Source organism: Rattus rattus, chromosome 8 (assembly GCF_011064425.1).
Source record: "Rattus rattus isolate New Zealand chromosome 8, Rrattus_CSIRO_v1, whole genome shotgun sequence".
Taxonomy (NCBI): Eukaryota; Metazoa; Chordata; class Mammalia; order Rodentia; family Muridae; genus Rattus; species Rattus rattus.
In genome coordinates, this window is record NC_046161.1 from 101,173,523 (window position 1) to 101,192,322 (window position 18,800).

Below are 18,800 nucleotides of genomic sequence, written 5' to 3' on the forward strand. Positions count from 1 at the left end.
GTCTTCTCAACAAGCAGAGTCAGCTCAGGAAGAAAGAGCGGTAACCGTGGTTGGTAATCTTGAATAGGTAGTACCAAACTTCCAAGGCACTTGCCCTTTTTGTAGAACAGAGGATTTTTCTTTTTTTTTTTTTTTTCCTGATGGTGCTGGCCACTGAACCCAGGACCTTACACATGCTAAGCCAGCACTGTGTCACTGGGCTGCTGCTTCCACTCAGAAAGTTCGTTTTGAAGCTCAAATTAGATAATGCACATGAAACATTGAAGAGTGACACATCATGCATAGGATAAGTGCACAGGTAAAACTATAGTGATCTATTGGGTGATCTGTTAGCATAGAATATTGGAGAGGGTTGTTTTTCCCCCTTTTTTCTTCAGGACAGGTCTCATTATGTAGCTCTGGCTGTCCTGGAACTCACTACGTAGTCCACTTAGAGGTCTGCCTGCCTGCCCCTGACTCCCAAATGCTGGGGTTAAAGGCGTGCACCACCATGCCCTCTTAAATATCTCATCTTGAACCTTCATTTGTCTAATATGGATTATTTCTCATTTTCCCCAAATAATTTAGTGTGAAATGAGTTTGGTTTTCTTGGAGTACCTTTTCAATAATACATCACTGCGTCGCACAGGTTAATCCAGGCTTCATGGGTATGGCTGATATACAGTTGTTGTTGTTGTTATAAAGGGAGAGAGAGTATCATTGCATACCATTGAGACTGTGTAGGCTCATCATTAATGGGCTCTCCTTAGTCAGGAGCTGGGTAAGAACTTAGCAGCCGTCTACTACCTGGTGAAATAGGATAGTATGGGATTGACAGACCAGCAAAGCATGTGCTTAGCAACTACTGTGTAAGTAAACTATTCAAGGCATAAAACATAGTTTATATTTTTCATGATCAATTTGGTACAATATTAGATGCCACTTTGGGAGTATTGATGATGTAGTGATAGTGTTCATTTCCCCTCCCCCCCTTTTTCTTCCCCTCTTCTTCCTTCACAGCCTTAGAAAAGTAGATAATTTGGCCATTAGCAAGGTTGGTCTTGCATCTATAGTAAGTATGTTGAATCGCCTAGTGTGCAGAGACCCTAAATGTCTTCTTTAGCATGGCAAAGGACATGGTGGGGGTGAGGATGGAGAATGGCTCAGTAATGGATTGCTAGCTTGCAGTTTGTGAGAGAAACCATGGATTCCATCCCCAGCACCATATAAACAATGAGCATGAAAAAAAAATGCTTTATACGTGTAATTGTCCAACTGTGTTTTAATGGAGTTATTGCTCTTAGTGGGAATGGTACATGAGACATTAGGATTGTCCTTATGAATACACTCAGTAAAGAAACTGTAACTTCTATCTTATTTTTACAGGAATATATATGCACACAGGCATTCAAGAATTAGAATTCTCAGGAAATAAGTTCTTGTCACAAATATAGTCGTTTATTCTGCTATATCACTAGTGGGATAATACAACCAACCAGACAGGTGCTGATGGTACACATTTTTAATCCCAGCATCTGGGAGGCAGAGGCAGGTGGATCTCTGTGAGTTTGAAACCAGCCTGGTCTACAGACCCTAGTTCCAGGACAGTCAAGGCTACACAGAGAAACCCTGTCTTCCAAAATGAAAAGGAAAGAAAAAAAAATAATACAACTTTGTTTAATGTGAGGTATATACATATACATCTTCTTTTACTCAATTTTATTTAAAGCCAAATGTGTTCTAGAAAATATTTAATTATCAATCAATCTATTTTCCTTGTAGTGTGTTTTCCTGGCCTTCCCGTAGCTTTATGTTATCAGTTTCAAAGCAATGATCTTATTACCTCATGCTATGAACTCATCTTTTATTTGTTTTGTTTTTTGTTTTACAGGAGGTATATCGAATTCCAAAGAAAAGTCAAACCGAAAAGGAGAGCACAGGTAGGTTGAAGAACACTTGTATGGTAGCTATGTAAGAATCCTTTCCATGATCGTGGGGACATCCTATAAGGACTTCAGTGTTCTTCCTTTTGAAACAGATATACAAGTGAAACATTGGATGTAATAATCTGGAAACTTGCACCTGTATTCTTTCTTGGGGGATTTTTCCAAAGGAGATGTTTCTTACACTGCCTGTGTTGTTGCTTTGGTGACTTACATTGATTGGTCTCTCTAGAATAGCAATCCTTGTTTGTTTGTTTGTTTTCTTGCTCCTTCAGTGCTGGAGAGTTAAGCCCACATGTTAGACAAGTACTGTACCACTGAACTTTTCTCCCTTGCTTTAAAGTAGGCGTTCTTTAAAAAAAAATTTTTTTAGATGTATATATGAATGTTTTCCCTGTATCCATGTCTGTTTATAATACATGTGCCTGGTACCTGTGGGAGGCCAGAAGAGGCTCTGGAACCTGGAGTTAGGGGAGGTTGCAAGCAACCATGTAGGTGCTGAGGACCAAATCCTGGTCCTCTCTAAAAGCAGCAAGTGTTTTTACCCATTATGCCATCTCTCCAGTCCCCTTCCCCCTTTAAGAACTACTCTTTTATCTTTATGGGTCTTTTGCTTGTATGCGTATGTGTGCAGTATCTATGTGTACCTGGTACCCTCAGAGGCCAGAGAAGAGCATCAGATTCCCTAGAACTGGAGTTTTACACGTGGATGTGAGCTGTCATATGGGTACTGGGAATCAACCCTAAGTCTTCTGCAAAAACAGCAAGTGCTCTTAACTATAGAGACATCTCTCTAACTCCAAATAGACATTCTTAAATCTATATTGCTAGAGGTATATGGAGCAGTTTTTACCTCTAGCTGCTCATATGTAGAGGGGTACGGGTGTGTGTGTGTGTGTGTGTGTGTGTGTGTGTGTGTGTGTGTGTGTGTGTGTGTGTGTGTGTGTGTGTTCTTTACCAGAGAAGACTAAGAAATCTTACCAGAGCTATGTGTATTGGCGCACACCTTTAATCCCAGTACTCAGGAGGCTGAAATAGGCAGATGTCTGAATTTGGGGCCAAACTGGTTACAGAGAGAATTCCAGGACACCCAGGGCTATACAGAGAAACTCTTACTCAAAAAAAACAAAAAGGAAAAGAAAAAAGAAATGTTCATCAGATTTTCAAGAAGTCAGTGGCTGCTGAAGCGCATACTCTCTATTAGAGAATAGACAGTACAAGTTCCATGGAAGTCCTAGTGTCCTGACTTGACTGCCTCACTGTTTCTAACACACTTTAGGGAACTAAAGAAAGGGGTGGGGGTGGGGGGGACGACACAGACTGTGATTGGTTTCTTGAATCCCTTCTAACCTGGACCAGTGTTGCTAGAGTGAAAAGACCAGTTTGTGTGTTAACCTCTACCCTATTTTTACAAGCATAGGTTCTGATTCCTTAAAGAAAGACCTGTGTGATATCTTTCTCTCCATCGTTCTCCCTTTTGCACATCTTGAAGTTCTAATGTTTTCTTTCTCTTTATAGCCAGACTTCCTGCATGGGATTATAAAGAACTATAAGCAGATGGTTCTGGGGTTGGGCATTTAGCTCTGTGGTAGAGCACTTGCCTAGCAAGCGCAAGGCCCTGGGTTCAGTCCTCAGCTTCAGGGGGTTTGGGGGGAGATGGTTCTTGGCAGTTTTTTCTTGGTAGAACCATTGACAGCAATGTAAAGTTTTTAGAGGCTACCAGTCTAGGCAGTTAGCACTAGATAGCCCTTAAATATTTCAGGGTTACCTCACATGTTTTCTAGGTATCTAGTCTAGTATAGCTCTTGGGGAGTTGCAATGGATGATCTTGTTTTGTTTGTTTGTTTGTTTTTTCTTTATAAGCAACCTTTTATTTATTGCATGTGGAGTTTTCTTGCTTAGTTTTAGACTTAGAATAAGGAAATATGCATTTGGTTTTGATTTCTCAATGTTAAGCAACTAAAATCTAGAAGAGTCCGCACACTTACCTTTTTGGATAGGAGTTATATACTTAATGTGTAATTTCCTACTAAAATTCTTTCTAGTAACTGAACGAGGGAGGGACACTGCTGCCTTCAGAGATCAAACAGCTCCAAAGACCCCTAACAGGTCGAGAGAGAGAGAGCCAGACAAGCAGTCTCAAAATAAAGAGAAAAGGAAACGCCGGGGCTCACTGTCACCACCTTCTTCTGCCTATGAACGGGGAACAAAAGGCCAGGCGACAGGTAAGTGACCAAGTCGTTGTTCTTATTTGAGCAAATCCAAACAAGTCCCTGGGCCCCACATAGTGGAAAGAGAGACTCAACCCTGACAGCTTGTCATTTAACACCCACAGTTATGCTGTGGTGCATATTACACACACACACACACACACACACACACACACACACACACACACACACACACACGCTTTTGGAATTAATATCTTCAGATGAGTAAGTATAAGATTTTACTGGTAAATTTTAAGACAGATATTTTAGTAATAAGAGTTTTGCAGTTTGCATTTAATCACATATAAATACTTTTCCCATTTGTTTATCTATTTTAGACAGGATCATACCAGGATGCTGTAACGTAGAGCAATCCTGCCTTAGCCTCATGAGTTCTACGGTGACACGTGTTAGCTACTATGCCTGGCTTTTTTATGTGTGTTGAGGACCAAGCTCAGATGTTCCCGCTGGACCATATACTGGATAATTTCTTGGCTCATGTCACATTTTCTTTCCTTCATTTTTCATTTATTTACAAAGAAATAGGTTTTATCCCATTTTAAAATCTGTATTTGTGGTTATGGAACCTGCCTCAGCCCTGAGGAAGAATAGGAGGCAGGTGTCACTACCTGAGACATCTAAGATGGAGGATGCTGGTGAAAGCACTCACGTGTTGGATTTCCTTGAGCTTCTCTTTGGCGGCCACATTCCTTTTGTTTGTTATATGGCATCCGGGATTGAGCACAGGGCTTTGTCCGAGGTAGACACACACACACTCCACTGAGCTGTATCTCCCAGCTCAGTTTATTTTAACAATGTGTGTGTCCTCCACACCTTCAGAGGCCTGAAACATTGGCTGTTACAGCTGGAGTTACAGGCAGTTGAGAACTGCCTGATATGAGTGCTGGGACTGAACTACTAAGGCATCTCTCCAGTCCCCTTGTTTTCCTTTATTTGTGTAGTGCCAGATACTGAATTTAAGCAATCTCTGCATAACAACCCTCATTTACTAAAATTTTTAGTGAATTTTCGGCGATGTCAGATGTGGTTAGTGGTTTTTTTCATGAATGACTTACTGTCTTATAAATGTTTTGATGATATCCACGATTGGTAACCTTTTGTGGTATTATTTTCTTTGTAGGTATGATACGCCAACTTCTAAAAAGAAAGTACGAATTAAAGACCGAAACAAACTTTCTACAGAGGAGCGCAGGAAGTTGTTTGAACAAGAGGTAGCACAAAGGGAGGCTCAGAAGCAACAGCAACAGATGCAGAACTTGGGGATGACATCACCACTACCCTTTGACTCTCTGGGTTATAATGCCTCTCATCACCCCTTTGCTGGGTACCCACCAGGTTATCCCATGCAAGCCTATGTGGATCCCAGCAACCCTAATGCTGGAAAGGTGCTTCTGCCTACACCTAGCATGGACCCTGTGTGCTCCCCTGCGCCTTATGATCATGCTCAGCCCTTGGTAGGACATTCTACAGAGTCCCTTTCTGCCCCTCCGTCTGTGCCAGTGGTACCACACGGGGCAGCCTCCGTGGAAGTTTCTAGTTCACAGTATGCAGCTCAGAGTGAAAGTGTGGTGCATCAAGACTCCAGTGTCCCTGGAATGCCAGTACAAACTCCAGGCCCAGTCCAAGGACAGAATTACAGTGTCTGGGATTCAAACCAACAGTCTGTCAGTGTACAGCCCCAGTATTCTCCTGCCCAGTCTCAAGCAACCATATATTACCAAGGACAGACATGTTCAACCGTCTACGGTGTGACCTCTCCTTATTCACAGACAACTCCTCCAATTGTGCAGGTAATTAATGGTGGAACTTGTCTTGTATGTTAACATCTGTTAATTCCATGCTAATTAAATCTGGTAGATTGAGAAGCCCTGTTGATAACCTTATCTCACTTGAGACGGTAATCTGACGTGAAGAAGCAGCCCTGCCACTGGTTATGTTGTTTGTGTCTTGGTGCGGGTGATGAAACCTTGGCCTTGTGCGTGCAGTCACCAGACCTTCTCCCACGGCATTATAGCCTAACCTGGGACCCAGTGCTATATCGGTTACATTGGGGTGTGAAGTGTCTAATAACTTAAGATAGTAGTTTGTCACAAGTTTCCATGAGTAAGGAGTTTAGAAGCAACGTACCTTGATAGAGTCAAGCCATTTTCTTGGGTTGTAGTCAGATGGAGGATTTACTTTGCACCTTATTCACAACCAAGGCTTCCCAGGAGGGCTACCCACAGTTCCTATTACTTTGCTATATTCTGTTCTGCCTAAGAGTGTGCATATCAGGTGGTGGTAATCACTGGAGAGCCATTGTGAGGGCTTTAACACTATAAACTATAATGAAAATATACTTAGGAATTCTTGGTTTACTTTACATATCCTTTGTTTTGTTTGTTTGTTTGTTTGAGACAGTTTCTCTGTAATAGTCTTGACTGCTCTGGAACTTCTTCTGTAGACCAGGCTGCCCTCAAACTCAAGAGATCCACCTACCTCTGCCTCCCAAGTTCTGGGATTAAAGGCATGCGCCACCACTGCCCAGCTACTTTAGGTCTCCTGATTCTCTCCCCTCTTTGAATTCGTTGATCAGAAGTGATGTGGGGTTGAGTAAGAAACATGTAGCATGGTGGTTGGTGTTTATTTTGACTCTCAACTCTCAATTAATATATTTTTGGAAAAGATGAATATATTCTTGAGTCTTTGTTTCCTCATGTGTAAAATGGCAGAATGCCTTAAAATAGTTTAATTTTTTTTTGCATTAAGATAGTATTAATGATGAATTTTAAAATCTTTAGTTATTATGCATTTATCTTACTGCTAAAGGAAATGTTAACATGAATTTGCTGTGAAGTGTAGCTAAGTCATGTTCATCTGTTATCTGGCCAGAGATACGCTCTCTAGTAAGTGGCCAAAAGCTCTGTGATGTTTAAACCCTGCTATCTCCCATAACAACAGATGTGAGATATGGAGAATTAGAAGTTGTGATACTCATAATGATACAGTAATATGCGATGTGTAAAAAATTAAATTTGTAGTAAACTTGAAAATTCCTGCATGTGGCTGCAAAGGTGGCCAGCGGCTCAGAGCACTTGCTGAGTGCCTAGGAGACCTGAGTTTGGTTCCCAGCACTCGTTCGTGTCAGACAGCTAGCTTAGTGGCATCAGTGCTAATGTATCTGGCGCCAAATCTTTAGAATTCCGGAATGGTGAACCTTAGTTAGATATCTTGTCGGGCAAATTTTTATGAGCATGGCATCACTAAGGATCAAAGAATTAGCTTCCAAAATACTAGGTCCTTCCTACTCCCATTGTGTGCTTGTGTGCTTGCCTTCCTGTTTTTTCTAGAAGTGACATTTCCCCTGGGAACTGTTGGGGCTTGTTTTGGGTTTTGGTGGGGGGGGGGTTGTTTTTTTGTTTGGTTTTGTTTTCTCTAAATTGGTGTTTGGGTTTAGAATGGATGTACATGCTTATAATCCCAGCATGATGGGAACCTGAGACAGAAGGATGATGAGTTCAAGGCCAGACTGGACCACGTAGTGAGATCCCTATTTTCAAAGAGCTGGGAGTAGGACATTTGATTTGACCTTTAAAATACTTTGTAAAGTTGATATTAAATGCTTTCAATTCAAATTATTTTGAATGGTTATAAACTCCATTCTGTAGGAAATAAATTAAAATTACAGATTCTGGGAGGATTTAATTTATTCTGAGTAATGTAAAAATACTTTAACATGGTCTAGTAGAGTAATATTATCTGACATAATAATCTAAATGGATCACTTTGGTTGCTCTGGCAAAGAAAATAATGAAAGTTAAGGGCAAAGATTGTTGAGTAATCTACTCAGGAGAATACAGTTAGTTTAGTTGTACATGATATCCACGTGAAAGAATATATAAGGACAAAGCTAGCAGAGTTTGCTAATTAATTAAATTGGGAAGGCAAGCCAGGTTTTCTTTTTCCTTTTCTTTTCTTTTCTTTTTTTTTTTTAAACATTCTCTGCACTGTCTGGCGTTTAGCTGGGCTACAAAAGATCCAGTTAACTGGTTTACTGCCTCTAGTTACTCCATAACAGTAAGCTGAAGTCAGGACTGCCAGCGTGTAAAAATGCGCCTGTATACATAGTATAGCATTGATAATCTTTTGCTGCTGGTAACTTCTATTTTTATTGACTTCCGATTATTTTCTGGGTGTATATATTAAGTTTTTAAAAAGTCCTTTTTATAGCATATTTCCTATTTTACTCTGGTTTGGGATCTGAGCCCAGGCTGACTCCAATAAGTACTTTCTGATGAGGAGCATTCTCATTGAAAGTTCAATCTCTATTATTAACCTATGGTTTTAAATATCAGGTTATATCCCATTCTGTTCAAGGAAAGTTTGGATTCACATTTACAAAGAGGCAGAGAATAATAGTACATATAGGAAATGACCCAAGGACCATTGCCAGTGAAAAACTGAGCCCCATCTCAGGGGAAAATGTTAACTGGGAACACTTCGTTTGTTAGACTGTCTATGTTTTCTTCTTTGCTCCTAAGTGTGGAATTTAAGCTATACATTTGGATACTTAAGACGGCTTTAAAAACATTGATACTAACTACCTGAGGATTATTTCTTAGAAGCTGGATGAATTCTTATGGCTAGTTTTCTTATTACTGCTCCATTGCCTCTGTCTCCTGAGTGCTGGAATTAAAGGCCCAGCTCTTATGAGACTCTACATGTGAGCAGATACCTGCATCTGATGCCATTAGAGCAGGGTGTTCTGGATTCATTTCTTGTATAAATCAGTGTACATTATGAATTTTAGGTTCATTATATTCTGCTATCTTTGTAGAAATTTTATTATGTTACCAAAAGCTTAAAAACAAGAATTGAATATTAGTATTTGATTATCTTACACCGTGAATCACTGCTGTTGCCCTTACTGTGTCAAAATAACCTGTTAATATTACTAGTTGGTAACAAAGGACCTCACTTGCACGTGATGTATGTTCTTATAATTCGGGACTTATAAAAGACTGAGGCAGGTTTCTTTTATAAGTTCAAAGCCAGACCTTTTTTTTTTTTTTTATAAAAAGTTGGAGAATACTTCCCAAAAAGAGCAGAATGGACAGTGAGAAAGTATGCGTGTGTGTTATGTGTGTGTCTAGTATATCTATCTGCGTATTTAGATCCCTGAAATAGCACTTGTCACTATAGTTTCCCCGAGAGTTAGACAGTTTCTATGAATTAAAAAAAGAGACAGGTTTGTGTATTCTCTTGTGTGCCAATGCACTGAGGTGAGATTGAAATTCGTGAGTTATTTGGTGACATACATCTTTAATCCCAGCACTGAAAAGGCAGAGGCAGGAGAGTGAGTTCAAGGCCAGCCAGAGCTACATAATGAAACTCTTACCTCAAAAAACCAACCAAACAGAAAACCAAAAAGTTTCATGTTTGAAACAAAAGTTCTGTATATCTTTTAACCAAAATATTCATATAAGAAGTATCTTCCTAAAGCTTATGTCATATTGGAAGTCAGTTACTGTTTCACATAATATGATTCAGAGAAATAATAAGTTATGACTTTGTTTTATCTTCTAGAGTTATGCCCAGCCAAGTCTTCAGTATATCCAGGGACAGCAGATTTTCACAGCTCACCCACAAGGAGTGGTGGTGCAGCCAGCTGCAGCCGTGCCTACAATAGTTGCACCAGGGCAGCCTCAGCCCTTACAGCCAGTAAGAAATGTTTCACTTGTTAACTCTCCCATTGGCTGTATATGTCTTTACAAAAACATTTTCCAGATATTTTTTGTAATTTATATGGCCACTCATTTTACCTGGCTACCGTGAAGTGTCAACATATTTTGTGAAATTACTGTCACATGTATCGGGTGGGATCCTTCTTGTTATTAGCCCTGAATAATCTTATATTTTTATTATTAACTTTTAAAGTAGTAATTTTTCTAGACACAAGGCAGAGAATGATGGTATGTATAACTATAGTCCCAGTACTCTGGAGGCAGGATGATCATGAGTTCAAGACCAGCCTGGACTACATAAGTGAGTTGAAGGGCATACTGGGTGTCATAGCCAGAATCCTGTCTTAAAAGAACTAATTTTTGACCTAGTGAGCTAACTTCATAATGTCCTTGCTATGTAGGCTTGACAGGCAGAAGAAGCCATCAGTTCTCATCACAGATGGTTGTGAGCCACCATGTGGCTGCTGGGAATTGAACTCAGGACCTCTGGAAGAGCAGTCAGTGCTCTTAACCACTGAGCCATCTCTCCAGTCACTTGCTCCTTTTCAATATAGATATGAATATGACTGATTACTAATAACCACACAAACAATAATAGGCTGTCTTGAAATCTCTGTGAAGGCCATTAATCCAAAACTCTTCAGTATAGCGTCAGGCAGGTTTTTAGGACAAGAATAGAAAGCAGCAACACCCCCTTTACCCCCCAAAAATGTCAAGAATGGTCTCTAGGCCACCTAATTTTCTTCTTTGAAACCTCTTAAGCCAGGCAGTCGTCATCTGCATGGCTCTTCTCGCCCTGTCTCTGCTCCTATAGCATGTCCCATTAAGCCCTGCTTAAAGTATTCACAAAGTCCACATTGCACCAAGAAGCAGCTTGGTCAAAGCCTGTCATAGCAATACCCTGCTCCTTGGTACCAACTTCTATCTTAGTCAATGTTTTGTGTTTTATTGCAATGAAGAGATACCATAATCAAGGTGGCTTTTATAAAAGCATTTTATTCGGGGCTGCCTTACAATTTCAGGGGTTTAGTCCATTATCACAATGGCAGGAGAACATTGTGGCATACATGGTGCTGGAACAGTAGCTAAAAGCTACATCTTGAGCTGCAGGCTGAGAGGGAAACACTGAGCTAGGCATGGACCTTTGAAACCCCAGAGCCGTTTACCCTCCAACACAGCTGTACCTTGTAAGCAGTCAAAAGATGGAGGCCTGTGGGGACCATTCATATTCAAACCACCGTACTTTGAATCATGTTCAAAGTAGTCAAACTTCAGCTTCATTTAAGAAAAAAACAAAACACCGATAAACTTGGTGAGGCGGCTTGTGCCTGTTGCTGTGTTTTATTAAAATAGAGAAGCCATCTGTTTGGATGTGCAGTCGTGTGGGGGAAGGGGGTGCCTCTGTGGGCAGGTGCTGAGGCATCCCTTCTCCCTGAGGGGCCAGCCACACAGCTGTATAGTATAGAACAGAGTTTATTCAGGGCATGGGGAGGGTGTTGAGAGGGTAGAGACAGAGAAAGGCAGAAAGAGAGTAGAATAGAGTAGAGGCTGGCCATGAGCACATGGAGAGAGGGGAAGCAGGAGAAAGGGGACAGTGGAAAAGTAAGACAGCAAGAGAGCTGGGAGGTAGCAGGTAGCCCCTTTAGAGTGAGTCAGGCATACCTGGCTGTTGCCTGGTAACTGTGGGGTATAGCCTAGACTAAATGCCAACACCTACAATCTAGCACTTGCCTCAGGAGAGTTGTTTGATACATGTTTGAGGTAAATAGTGAGTTCTAGGTCAAACCTTGTCTCAGAAAGAAAAATAAGGATTTAAGGACTTGATTTGAGGAAGTATAGAACTGTTTCTAGATAGGGAAGGATCAGTAATGTAATAGTCACTAATAACTGGAGTAATCTTAAGGGACACAGAAGCTCGGTGGGAAAAGGTAATTTTACTTGACTGCATAGACCTATGGGAATTAAGGAAAGGACCCTTAAGCTTGGTCTAAACTTTCAGCTACACTAAGTTGGGAGTGTTCAAAGATGCACGATTGTTTAAAAGTGAAAGCGTTTCATGTGGATCTGGAGTCTCGGGTCCTTCCGTAACACGAAGATAGAGCTGAAAATTATTCCTTATGATTTTACATAAGGAACATTGAAAGATAGTTCTGGGGACTGAAGATCTAAGATAAAGGTGACAGCAAAATCAGGTTTTCCTGAGAGCCTCCTGCTTGACTTGCAGAAGTGTCCTTACGTACTCTTCTGTGAGCTTCCTCTTGTCGTGTTGTTGTTTTCATGGTGCTTTTGACCTCATCGAGCCTTAATTACCTCTGTGAAGGCTCTCTGTCCCCCACCAAGGTCACATTGGCATTGGGGCTTCACATGGATTTTGGGGAAACACTTTGGTCAGTTACAGTGATTGTTAGGGTTTTGAAAGTATAGCATTGCTGGAAAGATGACTCAGTGGTTAAAAGTATAGTTAAGAAAAAAATAGCTGAAATTTCATAACTATTTTAAGAAAAGTACAGAAAAAAGTACAAGAGATACAATGCTACCATCCTGCTTCCCAGGCTTATGTCTGTCTGTGTCTAGTGCCACACAGAGTAAACACCGAAGCATCAGACCTCCCAGAACCAGAAAGTTGTTAGCTACTGTGTGGGGACTGGACATCGAACCCAGTTCTTCTACAAGAAAACAAGTGCTCTTGGCCACTGAGCTCCAGTATGGAGTTCTATAAGCCCGTAGCTTTGGCTTTTTGTCGTCGTATTCAATGTCATTGTATTTGATTTGTGTTAAAACTGGTAAATGTCGGTCTACGTAATGAGTTGTTAAATATTATTACGATGGGATATCATCCTCAGTTGTGGCTTGGGGAGGTCCCTAAGGATCTTCATGTGTCCTGTCTTGTTAACTATTTCCATAAGTATACCTTTCCTTTATCCTTTTTAAGGGAAACTAGAAGTATTCTTTTTTATTGCCTAAGTTGGCATTTTTGCCCTATTACATATTGAAAGAAATATCACTGAACAAAAATGTATTTGTGTATTTTTTAGCCTGAAATGGTTGTAACAAATAATCTACTGGATCTGCCACCGCCCTCCCCTCCAAAACCAAAAACGATTGTTTTACCTCCCAACTGGAAGACAGCCCGAGATCCTGAAGGGAAGATCTATTACTACCACGTAATCACGAGGTAAGAGGTTTCACTGGGTATCCCACATCTGATTTTAACCTGGTCAGTATGCTGCCAGCATGAAATTTGGTATTTATTGAGTTCTCACTGACCTAAAGTTGCACTACTGAATTTCTAGAATCCCATGTGGGTAAGAAAGTATGGGTGGTGCCAGGTCACATGTGTTTGAGGGGCGTGTGCAAGCATAGCCACTCAAGGTCAATCTGTGGTGGTGTTCCTCAGGAATCACCCGCCAAGTGTTTGGTTTGCTTTTGAGGCTTGATGACCAGGCTGTCTTGGGAGTCGTCAAGCTCCAGATACCCACCTACCTTTTTTCTAGTGCTGGTATTCCAAGCATGGCACAGAACAGGCTTTTATGAGGGTTCATGGGATTGAACTCAGGTTCTCTTGCTTATGCATTGAATACTTTGCCAACTGAGCCATCTCCCTGTGTGTGTGCCCTTTGTTCCTTTTGAGATGGATTCATGCAGCCCAGGCCAGCTTCGAGTGCCTGATCCTCCTTCCTCTGTCTCAAGTGCTGGAACTGGAAGTGTGCACTGCCACGCCCAGCTTCAGAGTCCCATCTGAAAGCGCATGTCAGGCTTTAGTCTTTGCCCTTTTACATGCTTTGGTATATATTAGAGTGTGTGTGTGTGTGCATGTGTACATATGACTGCATGCATGCCCAGTGTCCTATGTCCTGCATGTAAGTGTCAGAGGACAACTTGGAGGAGTTTGTTTTAATTTTATTTTATGTGCATTGGTGTTTTGTCTGCATGTATGTATATCTGTGTGAGGGCATCAGAACCCCTGTAACTGGAGTTACAGTCAGTTGTGAGTTGCCATGTGGGTGCTGGGACCTGAACTTGGAGCCTCTAGAAGAGCCATCAGTGCTCTCAGTGACTGAGCCATCTCTCCAGCACTGCACCTGTTTTGTTTCTTTGTTTTGTTTTTGTTTTTTATGTGAGTTCCAAGGACTGAATTCCAAGGTCATTAGGCTTGTTTGAAGTGACTCCCCCTCAGCATCCCCACAGCTACTTTAACTATTGCCTTCATTGATTCTCTGTGATAGCTGACTGCTGACTCTTGGCCGTGAATACCCTCATTACGAGTCTAACTTAAAAAAAAAAAAATCAAGCCAGGTGTGGTGGTCCACGCCTTTAACCCCAGCACTTGGGAAGGAAGTAGAGGTACATAGAGGTGCTTTCTCCACATAGAGAGTGTCAGGCCAGCCAGGGTGATACAGTGAGCCTCTGTCTTAATTTTTTTTTATTTTGCTTCAAGTACACAGTAGGTATAGTAGTTACTGATCTCTCTGTCTGCTCCATGTATTTTTTCAACCCAGGACATGTCTGGTGCACTGAGCTGTTTGAAATGCTGTGTTTGTTTTCTTCCTGATGTCAGTGCCAGCCAGCCATTGCTGAAGAGAAGCTCTCAGAATACCTCAGTCTTATAGTTCCGACTTGCCTGTGTCCTGTTGCATATTATGTCGTTTAAACTCTATGCCAGGCCTGTCTGTTTTTACCTATGACATCTTGGCTGTTCTTCCCTTTTTCTAGACAGACTCAGTGGGATCCTCCTACCTGGGAAAGCCCAGGAGATGATGCCAGCCTTGAGCATGAAGCTGAGATGGACCTGGGAACCCCAACCTATGATGAAAACCCCATGAAGGTGAGTGTAGTCTCATACCTGTCGTTTGAGCATCTTTGTCCTTCATTCAGTGAGATTAGTAATCATGTAGTTCTGGGGTTTGCTCTCTCTCTTTGGAAAAACATGTCAAAGTTCAGAGGTTGAGAGATGGCTCAGCAGTTAAGAGGCTTTTCCTCCAGAGGGTCCAGGTTCAATTTCCAGTCCTACATGGCAGGTTACAACTGTCTATAACTCCAGTTTCAGGTGATATGATTCCCTCACATAAACATACATACAGGCAAATAAAATAAATGAAATAAAATGAAAATAAATGAAATAAAAAAAAAAAACATGTCAGAGTTCTGTTCTGCTGTGTTAGAGGAGAGAAGGAAGCCAGAGAGAAAGGCCATCTTTAGACACTCGAGGACTCAGATGCACACTGACTTCGTATGCACCTAGGGAATATATTTAGGAGAAAATGTGAGGCCCCCATGGCAATTATACACCAATACTCCTTTATAAATTTTAATAGATTAGCTCTTTTCTTCTTGATAGTGAGCTGTATACATGGTTTCTTTTTATTTGTACTTTTTTAAAGCATAAACTGTCTAGCCCAGGCTGTCCCTCACCCAGTGATCTTGCTGTCCCAGTGTTGGGATTATAAGCATGTGCCAGCATTCTGCTTGGTTTGACTCTTTAAATTGGGTACTATGATGGACATTGTAGTTCTGATGCTGGTTAGATCTGGAATGAATTTAAACTGGTTCTGTTAAAATCCATCAAAGGGTCATGGAGATGTCACAGTGGATGAAGTCCTTGCTGCACAAGCCTCGGTCCCTCGACACTCCTACAGTATGATGGGGAGACCAGAAAGGGAGAGTGTCCCAGAAGTTCCTGGGCCAGTGAGGCTAGAGTGTGCAGCATACTGGCAAGAGATAATAATGGAGACCCTGCCTCATGAAAAAAATGAAAACCATTGGTTATGTGGTATGCCCGTATTCAAACGCACACCATGAACACAGGTGAATAGTGAATGGACGCACGAGTCTCACCGAGGAGCCAGAGTGGTGGCTCACACCTGCCGCTATTAACTAGGAGGGTTGCAAATTCGAGGCTAGCCTTAACTGTATAGTCAGATCCTGTCGGAAGAAAACAGAATTAGCAACGACTGCTAGTCAGGTGGCTCAGCGGGGGAGGCTTGCACTTCCAAGGCAGGTGGTCTGTCTGATCCCTGGAACCCACCCTCGAAGGAGGGAATTAACAGTCAGAAGTTGTCTCTGGCTTTCAAGTGCATACTGTGTGCCCCTACACAAATTAAAAATAATAATAGCAACAACAACAACAAAAGAACACCTTGTGATTCTCAAAGAGAATAAAACTTCCTTGTTTGTTTATGCTATTGGGCAGAAGATACTATAGAAATGCTAGAAAAAAGAAAACAGGGAAAATTTTACTCTTCATTTCTTCCTCTGATGAGATAGTTACTGAGGTTAGAGGTGATTTAAATAAGAAACAAGTACTTGGTTGTTTATAAGGAATTATCCTTATTTATCAGTAAGACTAAATTATCTCCAGGGATGAGTTTCTTAAATCAGAAGTCAGTCATTCTGTGTGTTTTAAAACCTGAGGATTTTAGTTTTTCTTAAGGACATAAAAGGAGGTCTTAACTTATTAAGGATGGGTCAAAAGGGGGAGAAAGAAGAAGAAAGAGTGGGAGTGAAAAGCACGTGGGAGTGGATCCATTTTAAAGTATTTATTTAATGTATATGAGTACCCTGTCGCTGTCCTCAGACACACCAGAAGAGGGATCAGATCTCATTACAGATGGTTGTGAGCCACCATGTGGTTGCTGGGAATTGAACTCAGGACCTCTGGAAGAGCAGTCAGTGCTCTTAACCGCTGAGCCATCGCTCCAGCCCAGATCCATTCCTCTTATGTGTCATTAATTCTCCTAGGAATGTCTTGACTTCTGCACTATGTACTGTAGCAGGCGTCTCACCGTGTGACCCTGGCTGCCCTGGGGCTCCTTTTGTAGACAGTGATCTCTGTGCTTCTGCTTCCCACCGGGTTTATGGGCGTATGTCATTAGGCCAGACTGAACTAAAGTTCTCACTTGTTAGGTATCCTCCATGTGAACCAAGGCTTTGGGAGGACCTTGGTATTTAAGAATACAGAGGGATCCTGAGGTCTAAAGCTTGAGAACCGTTGTAGGATTTGTAGCGTGCGTATGCCTCATAACAGGCTTCCATCTTTCACTTTAACACATTCCGTGATAATTAGCACATAACTTAGCTTTTTCTGGGAGTGTAACTGTTCGTTATGTTTTCCATTTATTTTCTCACGTTAGTGAAGCCCAAAACACATCACTGCGTTTCATTTTAAACTGTTACTGGTAGGCTACAGCTGGGTTAGGATTCGGCTGGGCTAGGAGAGGTACGCATCATTAGTCGGGCAGATATTTAGTATGCGCGAGTGTAGACTTGATTCTTGCACCCATATCCACAGCAACAAGCACAGAAAGTTTGATAAAGTGTTACAAAAAAGAAACCTTTATTTAGGGAGGTTCTGCTTTAATCCACTATTTAGCATTTTCAGTAGTTCATTCTTTGGTGTAGAATTTTGTTTCCATCTTTGGTTTTCGATCGATCGATCGATCGATTGATTTTGAGACGTGGTTTCTCTGTCTAGTCCTGGTCTGGAGATCACTTTGTACACCAGACTGGCTACTTGGGAGCTACCACCACTCTGCTCGCATCATTTTCTTTTCTCTTGAAGAATTTCGTTCAATATTTCAGGTCTACTGGTGATGAAGTTTTTGAGCTTGTTTTATCTGGGAAAAGAAAAAAATCTTATCCCTTTAAAAAATACTGAGTAGGCCAGGCATGTTGTTGCATGCACTGGGGAGGCAGAGACAGACGGATCATGAATGTGAGGCCAGCCTAGTCTACAGAGTAAGCCAGGGCAGTCAGGGCGAGACAGAGAAACCCTGCCTTTAAAAGAGCCCAAGTAACCAGTTCTATTTTGGTACAGCAAAATTGAGCAGATCAAACAGGAAAAAAAATGAGATTCCACCGTTCTCATATTCCTCCATCATGTGTACACACACAGTCCCAGAGAGCTATACATTGAGGGTTTCCTTGTCTTCATGGTTTGGTGTTTGTTTCACTTTTGTATCGAATAACACTCCATTGTGTGATTTACCACTGTTTGCCCAGTTACTGCTGAAGGACATCACTTTGCTTCCAGGTTCAGATTTTTCGTGTAAACACCAAGGAACATAGAAATGTGTTTTTAGACTTTTACTTGAAAGGTATTGTCACTGGATATAGAATTCTATTTTAGCCTAGCCTAGCCTAGCCTATTCATATAGAAGTTTTACCTGCCTGTATGTTTGTATTCCACAAGGCCAAAGGGTGTGTCAGATCTCCCAAAAACTGGAATCACAGATGGTTGTAGGCTGCCATGAAGGTGCTGGGAATCAAACCCAAGCCTTCTGTAAGAGTAGCCAATGCTTTTAACCAATGAACTGTTTCCCTAGTCCCTTGATACCTGGATATAGAATTCTAAATTGGTACTTTTTCCTACTTTGGGGAGGAGGGGGTTGGAGGGGAGACAGGGTCTTTCTACATAGTCCTGTCTGTCTTGGTACAGTGTAGACAAGGCTGGCCTCTGACTCACAGAGTCTACCTGCCTCTGAGTTCTGGAATTAAAGAGATGTGCCTGGCCTACTTTGCCGTTCTTTTTTCTTTCCTTTTTTTTCGGAGCTGGGGACCGAACCCAGGGCCTTGCGCTTGCTAGGCAAGCGCTCTACCACTGAGCTAAATCCCCAACCCCTGCAGTTCTTAAAGATACTATTCTTTTTTGTTTTGTTTTGTTCGGACAGGGTTTTGCTCTTCACCTGCTTATAATTGTTGTGATGAGAAAGATGCATTCCTTTGTTCTTCCTTACATATTAGTTCTTTCCTATATGATTTTCAACAACTTTATTGCTAGATTCTCCAGCTCTCTTTGTGTTTACCTTTCTTGTGATTGATTGCACTCTTATGAACCTGAACTGACAATGTTCCTCAAACCTGCAAGTATCAGCTGTTTATTCTAGGCTGTTTTGGTGGCGTGCTGTCGTTCCCTACATGTCTCACTT

At 41.5% G+C, this 18,800-nt stretch overlaps 1 protein-coding gene across 1 annotated transcript in view; it reads left to right on the forward strand.

Annotated features, from left to right (window-relative positions):
- Setd2 (SET domain containing 2, histone lysine methyltransferase) overlaps nt 1–18,800 on the forward strand; it is an 84,426-nt gene that overhangs the window by 55,068 nt on the left and 10,558 nt on the right. Inside the window, exons 13-18 of the mRNA XM_032910769.1 lie at nt 1,871–1,919; nt 3,968–4,151; nt 5,274–5,943; nt 9,719–9,853; nt 12,912–13,051; nt 14,590–14,701. Coding sequence (XP_032766660.1) covers nt 1,871–1,919; nt 3,968–4,151; nt 5,274–5,943; nt 9,719–9,853; nt 12,912–13,051; nt 14,590–14,701 — 1,290 coding nt within the window. The remainder of the gene's footprint in view (nt 1–1,870; nt 1,920–3,967; nt 4,152–5,273; nt 5,944–9,718; nt 9,854–12,911; nt 13,052–14,589; nt 14,702–18,800) is intronic.